We start from the raw sequence: 10123 nt of genomic DNA, 5'->3' as shown, positions 1-10123 counted from the left end.
ATGCCTAGAAAGACAAATATTTAGAAACGGAGGGAGTAAAATAAAATAAAAGACCAAGCCTTGGTCCTACTATCGATCAGTATTCCAGCTAACTTGCGGTTACCACACGGTAGTAGCTGCAATTTAGTCAGTCAAGCAATCATAAGAGTATTGAGGATGACACGACACTATCATCGTGTTTCTCATATTCCCATGTTTTAGAAATCATGCGAATCCAAGAGGCCCTTAGGCGATCTACATTGCAGGAACTAGGTTCGATATCCTGGTCGTTTCACCCAAATCCCCTTCCGATTCGAGATTCTGGCTTGCGTTGATGCCACTTCTGTCGTCGGGCTCGGGCGCCTCAACTCTTTTTGCAGAAAAAAACCTGTTACATAATTGTTCAAATGCATTGGGGAAACATACTCCTACACTGCTGCCACTTCCTTAATTAATTCTTGTATTGTCTAGGCGTCCAAACAGGCGCCCCTGCCTTGTAGATGCCCAAAAAGTGTGTTACATTAGTGGTGACAATGTTTGGCATTTTGGCATAGACCACGACAAGATGCATTATTTTCAAAAAAAAAAGGAATGTTTTCAAATAATGGAAGAACCAATCCCGACCCGTACATCATAAGATGCATTTCATAGAGTTAGAGCTATATGACGTGAAGTTGCAAATGTTGTTCTGGTCGGCATCAGGCGCCTCAACACTTACCAGAACAATATTGCTTTGACATATGGATCAAAACCTTTCCGAAAACTAACAAGAAACTGGTACTTGTTGGGATTTCTGCACTTTTTTGGTCTCTCGCGATGTAGAAACGATATAATCTTTGATCGAAAGAATTACTGTGACCCTAAGATGCTTGTGAAACTAATGTGCAATTGAAGCAATGATTGGTCCGTGCTGGGAGCAAAGCTGGTAGAGCGGGTAGCAAATGAGGCGTACCACGCATCGCAGGGGTGGAGACCTGGAGTTCGGCGGCCGGGCAACTGACGGGACCTAGAGCAGCAGCTCGCTGGCTTCTTCACTTCGACAGCTGCCTATGCTATTTTCATACTTCGGGCTGTTCTAAGGCGATGCCTTTCGCATAGTTCATGTCTTAGACTCCTCTGAATTTGGGATCACTGCGTGATCCGGTAGACTCTTTAAGATTCGCGTGGCCCTCGTGCCCCTGGTCTGTAATTTGTCTCGACTCTGTCTTAGGTTCGAGTGTGTGTGCGTGGGTTTGTAGTTCCTTAAGGCATGATGGTTTCAGTCATTTTGAATCGGAGAGGGCGGCCTCTCTTTTGATCCAAGAAAAAAAAAAGTGCCCCAACTGATTGAGCACAGGAGATTGTGGAGCCAACCCATCAACAGAGTGCAGAGTAGGGTTGAGTTGCAGTTCAGTTCCCGCAAACATAGAACTGAATACAGCATAAGATGCACAGGCTGTTTCTTTTTCCTAAAATGAAAGAAAAATCGTCATTATTTTTCGACGAGAGAAAATAATCAGTGTTGCTAGAATGAGCAAGACACCCTCTTTGACTTGATCAAAGATTACAGAATAATGTTTCACTATATATTTCAACACTGAATTTGGGGCCTTGAATGCCTCAGAGAAAACACATCACCAGACCAGAGTGCAGAATACAAAATTTTGCCAAGCATTTAGAGCCACAGTAGCAAAACAAGTTAACAAGTCAAGAGTATGTACATACACATGGAAACTTGCAAAAGAGACTAGCAGTACATCAGTCATAGATACATACAGTGAGATCAATCTTGTGCACATGTAACTTCCTGATTAAGCCTAGTGCTGCTATTCATTCAGTTATATCAAAGCAGAGTTTAGCTTCATCCCAGGGGCCATTGATCTCAAACTTGTACTCCTGAATCCTGATAAGCCAGTAGGGGCAAACAAGCGAGATGAAAACGACCAGAGCCAGCAGTAAAATGAAGAGCATTCGATGCAGCTGGTACGTGACACCCAGGGTCATGACCATGAGAGCAAAGGAGAATATCAAATGGAGTCTACAGGAGTACTTCTTGATACAAAATGTGACCAGCGGCGCAAACAGGAAGACCTGCAATGAGAAGAGCATGATTGCAAAGACGTGCAGCCAAGACGGCAGGCGCGACGCCACAAGCACAGACGCCACTATCGACGCGTTCAAGGAGATGTTGCTGGTCAGCTTTGGGTTGTTGAGTGCACCTGGAGGCCTTATAGTGGAGCCAGAGTAGTCATGCAAGAAGAGATGAACCAGCAGAAGGAACACAGCAAGTGCCCAGATCGAATCTGAACTGATGGACCTAGTGAGGGTATGGCAAATTGGCGCTAGAACATAAAGGCCACTGGTGAAGAATGATATGTTGAGGACATACTTCAAGAGTAGATTCAGCGAGAATGGGCTGGTGGTGAGCAGGAGGACCAAGAACCCAACAAGCAGCAGACCAATGTCGAATTTCAGGAGAGTGATCTCGTCGATGGCCAAATTCAGTGTATGTGTCCATGTCGAAACCACAAGGGCGACGATGCAGAGATACTGGGAGATGGAGACAGAGTCGACCATCACCCTCAGGAAGTCCCTCTTGACGACATTGGCGTTCATGACCATCTCCTCCAGGAAGGAGTCGTCGGTGTAGTTATCATCGTAGCCAGGCTGCATGCCCCCATAGGCTACTTTTCTCCACTTTGTTCGACAAAGGGTCGGATTTCCAGCGCTCTTCATGCCTCCTCGCTACCATGCCTTACCCATTGCCACCGGATTTGATCGATCTATCGATCCAGATCGGGGTCCGGATTCGCACCCTTGATTCGCCGTGGTCACTCGGCCATGCTGTCGCCGGAGTCCAAGGGAGCGCGCCGCAGGGGATATGCTTGGGTGGATGGCTGGGCGGGGAGGCGGCGCGTCGGGAGAGCGTGAGGGCGGCGGCGTGGAAGGAGCAGGCGGCGGCGGCAGGGCAGGGAGGAGAATTGGGACGCGATGGTGGGAAGCGGGGGAGAGGCCGTGGCCGCTCACTGCAGGGCTGGCTCAAATATTATTTTTGCCTCCACCTAGCTGGCACGCTTAAGAGTTTGAGCCGTACTTTTTTGTTCTTATTTCTTAGAAACACATGTAACTTTATTTATACCCGCGATCATTTTTTTTTACAGGTACACTACTTTCTTAGTTTCATTTCATAACTTTGCGTATATTTCACAAATATGAATATCTTCACTGTGAATTTGAAAATATTGACGTGATATTAGTTATTTTCTAAATGATTAAAGATGTCGAATAAAGCATGTGGTGAATACGCGACGAATTTTACTAAAGTGTTGATTATATATGAACGGTTTCTTGTGCGAGTGGATTTTAGACGAACTGCGGATATAAAGTTTTTTAAAATGCTAGTTCTTTCGTTTGAAGAGAGTTCATACATCGTACTGAACCGATACAAATAATTTTTTTATTATTGGTACCAACACGGTGTGGCCACTTATAATCAGTTGACATATGATTTTTTGTACAACCTCTGTAAAAACGGTTTATCGGGGCTTCTCAAGCAGATTCTTTAGGCCCTTGTTTTACGCATATGATGCTATAATTTTTGCCAACTTGGGCATTGATGAGATGCGTACCATTGTTATAACTTTCAAATGCTTTTGGTGATGCTAGTGGACCGCTTACAAACCTGAAAAAGAAAGATCGAAAATTCTCCCGATTAGATGCTAGGCGGCCGACTTGCAAGAGTGCCTCCCTTATTTTGTGGTAAAATTGAGATCTTAAAAGCTCATAGTTTAGAAGGGAAGAAACATTACTGGTGCTAGGAGAGTTACTCTTGCTAAGTTAGTTCTCATAGAAACCGGGATCTTCCACATGTTGATCCTCCATCGTGTCAAAAGGGTCGCAAAAGGATTTATAAGATTCGTCGGGCATCCATCTGAAAATGCGATGATGGTGAGCACTCGTGGTGGCCACTCACTCATCAGCCCGGACGTAGTTTGTCGTTCCACGGGGATTGGCGGCCACATAATTCTTTATTTTGAGTGGTTTGGGAGGGCGCTCTACATTCGATGGTTGTGGATCCATTAGACCGCCCCTATAGGTCGTGTGTAGGGTCTACGCTATGCAAAGGATATGTACCTCTTTAGGACTTCCATCAAAATCACAATTGGAAAATGATACAAAGGCGAGTTCTTAACTTGATAGGTGTTTTGTTGGCAAAAATTGACCGCACAATGTATTTTTTTGCGAGAAGTCTTTTTTTAGAATAACATGGAGAGCTCTCCGGCTCCATTCACAGAAAGAAGCCTGAATGAAATAGGTCCGGCATAAGGTTTTATGTAAAATAGAGTAAAAACTAATAGTTCCGACATCAAACTAAAACAACTACAACATAAAAGGACTAGCGGGAACATTCTCAAGGAGCATTCACAGTTTTGCAGCCAAAACACAATAATATCAGACCAGAAGCTGGGAGGCTAGGCATGCTGCCTCCAGGCTGGAGAAAGGGCTCTCCGTGACAACGCCAAAGGACTGGGTCATGCTTGCTGTGTAGCCATCTATGCATGCTCCAGAGCTGGCATTAGGGAGGTCATCAAACATAGCTGCACCTAAGTCCAGGGTCACCCCACTCTATCTGGAATGGAGTATGAATCAAATGTTGCACATGTAGGAATAATTGTTCCACCTGGTCTAACATATTATCCTTGAAGATCTGTCCCCATTCTTTGACCAACCTTAAGACCAGTCACTATGTTTGATTGAGAGAGCTCCATGAAACACCATTAAACACAATGTTATTCATGTATTTCCACCGTGCCTAAAGAATAGTAGCACATATAGTATTTAAAATCATCAAATATCTTTCCAGCAACCCAAAGAGAAGCCATAGATTCTATGTTACTTATAGGTGGTCTGCCAAATATATCACTAACTTTCCAAGAGCCACAAGAAGACATGAATCCTAGGGGTGAGGGTCACTAATTTCCAAACGGAAGGTATGAAAACAGGAGCCACCACCCATCTAAAATTAATTATTGCATGCATAGAGCTACATGAATATTGTTGTGAGCTTTCATACTGCCAAACCAATGAATCACTAGAATCCATGAAAGAAATGCTCTTGGAAATCTTAGCAAGCTCAAGCCAGAGGTTCATCATGCTCTCGTCAAAGTTTCTCCTAAAGGTGAACTTAAGAGTGTGACCATCCCAGACTTTCTGGGTGGTTTTGGCATTGCTCCCTGCAATCACAATAAAGATCTCAGAACTGCATATCTAATGGAGTTGATCCAAACTAGAGATCCTCCAAAAATCTAATGCTCTTAACATCCACATGGATCTAAATTTTATTGCTTTTGTTGCCCACGTTACTCCTTTCCAGAAGTTAGAGGACCCAAGAGCATCACTATGGGGGAGGTTGCAAGGTACTTGTCATCTACAAATTTCCTCCAGACCCCCTCTCCTACCATGCACATCTTAACTTAGGAACCTAAGAGGCAAATATTGAGGTCATGCAGGTTAGGAATCCCAAGCCCTTCAAACTCATGTTTCATATTACCTTCGTCCAAAATGACTTGTCCTAGATTTGTGTAGATACAGATGTACCTAACACTAAAACGTGTCTAGATACATTCGTACCAAGAAAAATCTAAGACAAGTAATTTGGGACATAGGGAGTACATACTAGCCGCTAGTTGCCCAAATGAATCTTTCTATGTCCCTCAAAATCATTCCATAGATAGTTAGCCATTTGGTAGTTGATGATATCTAAAGCCCGCTTAGGGAATTAAAGAAATATAACAAGTATAAAGGGATGCCGGCTAAACATGACTTACTTAGGACTACCCTGGGTTTGTAGGACAATAGCTTCCCCCTCCATGTAACACCCCTATCGTTAAGCTACAATGATTTCATGATAATGATGCCATGTCATCTCTTTCGCTTAGCTTAATTACCACTTGATCAAAACTCAAAGTCAAATTCAAATTGCAAGTCAAAATAATATTTCTTAAAACATTAAAAAAATGTTGGTGGTGTTGCAAATATTCCTAAGTAATTGTCATGATGAAACCAACATCATTTGGATTCCCAAAATGCCCCTGAAATTATTTAAGTGTGTCAGCATCAACTAAATGGGCCATTTCAAAATAAACAAATATTTTAACATTTCAAATAAATTAAAACTTCATGGGTTATTGCAAAATATCACCAAGTATTTATGTGATAAATTTCAAGTTCAAAAAATTCATTTGATATAAAATTAAATGCAAAATAGAGAGAAATACATGAAACACAAAAAGAAAAAGAAAAAGGACTAAAGCCTACTACTACACAGGGCCTAGTGGCCATAGTGCAGCCCATCCCACCTAAGACATCCCCTACCTCACGCTACAGGAGGCAGAGCCATCCCCTACCTCACGCTACAGGAGACAGAGGAGGGTGTGGCGTGGATCCAAGGCGCCATGGCCATGGATGGTCACCACGTGCCCTCCCGGCCTATAAGACATATAACAAGTATAAAGGGATGATATCTAAAGCCTACTTAGGGAATTTAAAGAAATATAACAAGTATAAAGGGATGCCGGCTAAACATGACTTAATTAGGACTACCTTGGGTTTGTAGGACAATAGCTCCCCCCTCCATGTAACACCCCTATTGTTAAGCTACAGTGATCTCATGATAATGATGCCATGTCATCTCTTTTGCTAAGCTTAATTGCCACTTGATCAAAACTCAAAGTCAAATTCAAATTGCAAGTCAAGATAATATTTCTTAAAATAGTAAAAATGTTGGTGGTGTTGCAAATATTCCCTAAGTAAATTTCATGATGAAACCAACATCATTTGGATTCCCAAAATGCCCCTGGAATTATTTAAGTGGATCAGCATCAACTTCATGGGCCATTTCAAAATAAACAAATATTTTAACATTTCAGAGTAAATTAAAACTTCATGGGCTATTGCAAAATATCACCAAGTATTTATGTGATAAATTTCAATTTCAGAAAAATTCATTTGATATAAAAATTAAATGCAAAACAGAGAGAAATAAATGAAACACAAAAAGAAGAAGAAAAAGGACTAAAGCCTACTGCTACACAGGGCCTAGTGGCCATAGTGCAACCAAGCCCACCTAGGCCATCCCGTAGAGGGAAAAGAATAAGTGGCCAGGTTCCTTCACTTGTACGAATGAGTACGACTACGTCGCCGACGACCCGTCCTTCTCAGCAGAGCTTCCATGCAAGCAAACCCCCTTGATCATACCGATATCACATATTATTTTCCCTCTACTTCTTGCATTAGAGAGTCGATTCAGTTCATGCTGATCCTATTCTGTTGCATAGCCTGCTTTTGTTAAACTGTTGTTGATACTTTACGTGCAATCCTATTATGCTTAGTATAGATATGCTAGGGTCTCATCAGTGACCCTACACCTTGTCCGTTTGCCATGCTATATTATTGGGCCGTGATCCCTTTGGGCGATGATCGCGGATATGCTATATAATACTACAATTCTTATGATATTATTCGGACTGGAGGCTGAAGGGACAGGTGGTTCCATCCAGGTAGTGTTGGGCCTAGGTTCCTGACGTTCCCCCGAGTGATTCTTTGTGGCAGAATGACAGGGCAGGTAGGGACCACCTAGGAGAGAGGTGGGCCGGGACCCTGGTCGGTGTCCGCTGTTATTTAATAATAACACGCTTGATGAGATTTGGGTATTTGATCAGAGACTGCCACTAACATATACATACTAACCATTGCACGGGATAACGGTTTATGGGGCCCTCGACGTCGTTAGTTCCTCTCGAAAGCTCTGTCAGATGTCATAGTTGAGCAGCACACGCCCGGGTGAGCGACATGCCTACTGTGTATACAAAGGTGGGCTTGGTCCCGGCCGTCCTCGCAATGTGCAGGAGTACTTAGGGTGATTGGCCCATGACCCCTTCGTGCTTAAGTTGTGGACCAGTGTGTTGACCTCTCTAGAGAGCCTAGGTAGGACTTCGGTGTGTCGATTATCCGAGGCCGAGCATTACCCAGAAAAGTGTGTCTTGCCAGAGGTAATCGAGCATATCGGGAAATGTGGTGCAACCCTGCAGGGAAGTTAAACTATTCGAATAGTCGTGTCCATGGTAACAGGACGACCTGGAGTTGTATCCCGACCTCTTACAACTAAAATCGGATACTTGATAAAACACACCCAGACAACAGACAAAGATACCCGATGATCGCTTTCTCTCAGGGAGATGAGGAGAGGATCTCCGGGCAGGATATTGCTATATGTATGTACAAGTTGATACTGAAGGAAATATGCTCTAGAGGCAATAATAAAGTTATTATTTATTTCCTTATTTCATGATAAATGTCTATTATTCATGCTAGATTTGTATTAACCGGAAACTTAGTACATGTGTGAATACATAGACAAAGCAAAGTGTCCCTAGTATGCCTCTACTTGACTAGCTCGTTAATCAAAGATGGTTAAGTTTCCTAGCCATAGACATGTGTTGTCATTTGATGAACGGGATCACATCATTAGAGAATGATGTGATGGGCTAGACCCATCCGTTAGCTTATCATTATGATCATTGAGTTTTATTGCTATTGCTTTCTTCATGACTTATACATGTTCCTCTGACTATGAGATTATGCAACTCCCGAATACCAGAGGAACACCTTGTGTGCTATCAAACGTCACAACGTAACTGGGTGATTATAAAGATGCTCTACAGGTGTCTCCGAAGGTGTTTGTTGGGTTGGCATAGATCGAGATTAGGATTTGTCACTCTGTGTATCGGAGAGGTATCTCTGGGCCCTCTCGGTAATGCACATCACTATAAGCCTTGCAAGCATTGTGACTAATGAGTTAGCTACGGGATGATGCATTACGGAACGAGTAAAGAGACTTGCTGGTAACGACGATCGAATCTCGAGCAAGTAACATACCGATGACAAAGGGAACAACGTATGTTGTTATGCGGTTTGACCGATAAAGATCTTCGTAGAATATGTAGGAGCCAATATGAGCATCCAGGTTCCGCTATTGGTTATTGACTGGAGATGAGTCTCGGTCATGTCTACATAGTTCTCGAACCCGTAGGGTCCGCACACTTAACGTTCTATGACGATTTGTATTATGAGTTATGTGATTTGATGACCGAAGTTTGTTCGGAGTCCCGGATGAGATCAGGGACATGACGAGGAGTCTCGAAATGGTCGAGATGTAAAGATCGATATATTGGAAGGCTATATTCGGACATCAGAAATGTTCCGAGTGATTCGGGTATTTTTCGGAATACCGGAGAGTTACGGGAATTCGTATTGGGCCTTAATGGGCCATACAGGAAAGGAGAGAAAGGCCTCAAGGGTGGCCGCGCCCCTTCCCCATGAACTGGTCCGAATTGGACTAGGTAAAGGGGGCGCCCCCTTCCTTCCTTCTCCTTCTCCCTTCCCTTTTTCCATTCCATGTGGGAGGTGGAATCCTACTAGGACTCCACACTTTGGGCGCGCCCTATGAGGGCCGGCCTCCTCCTCCCTCCATCCTTTATATACGTGGCCAGGAGGCACCCCATAGACACACAAGTTGATCATTGATCTCTTAGACGTGTGCGGTGCCCCCCTCCACCATAATCCACCCCGGTCATATCGTTGCAGTGCTTAGGCGAAGCCCTGCGCCGGTAGCTTCATCATCACCGTCATCATGCCGTTGTGCTGACGAAGCTCTCCCTCGACACTCTGCTGGATCATGAGTTCGTGGGACGTCACCGAGCCGAACGTGTGCAGATCGCGGAGGTGCCGTACTTTCGGTACTAAGGATCGGTCGATCGTGAAGACGTACGACTACATCAACCGCGTTGTCGTAACACTTCCGCTTACGGTCTACGAGGGTACGTAGACAACACTCTCCCCTCTCGTTGCTATGCATCACCATGATCTTGCGTGTGCGTAGGATTTTTTTTGAAATTACTACGTTCCCCAACAGATACCATATATGTTGCTCTCTTCTACTGCTGAAAGATGTAGTCTTCGATAGGATAAGCTTCTCTCCCTTATTCTGGCATTTCTGCAATTTAGTCCACCGATATTACCCATCCCTTTGATACCGATGCATATCTAGTATAGAGCTGATGTAAGTCTTATGAGTACTTTGTATGAGTACTCACTGTTGCTTTGC

At 43.7% G+C, this 10123-nt stretch overlaps 1 protein-coding gene across 1 annotated transcript; it reads right to left on the bottom strand.

Moving 5' to 3' along the window:
* Nucleotides 1–1522: 1522 nt before the first annotated feature.
* On the bottom strand, nucleotides 1523–2996 carry LOC109784005 (phosphatidylinositol N-acetylglucosaminyltransferase subunit C). Its single transcript, XM_020342609.4, has one exon. It carries the CDS (start codon nucleotides 2692–2694, stop codon nucleotides 1789–1791), a length of 906 nt encoding a protein of 301 aa, XP_020198198.1. The 5' UTR covers nucleotides 2695–2996; the 3' UTR covers nucleotides 1523–1788.
* Between the last annotated feature and the right edge of the window lie 7127 nt (nucleotides 2997–10123).

Source organism: Aegilops tauschii, chromosome 6 (genome assembly GCF_002575655.3).
Source record: "Aegilops tauschii subsp. strangulata cultivar AL8/78 chromosome 6, Aet v6.0, whole genome shotgun sequence".
Taxonomy (NCBI): Eukaryota; Viridiplantae; Streptophyta; class Magnoliopsida; order Poales; family Poaceae; genus Aegilops; species Aegilops tauschii.
The sequence above is the reverse complement of the archived record's forward strand: the minus strand, read 5'-3'. Positions and strand labels throughout refer to the sequence as shown.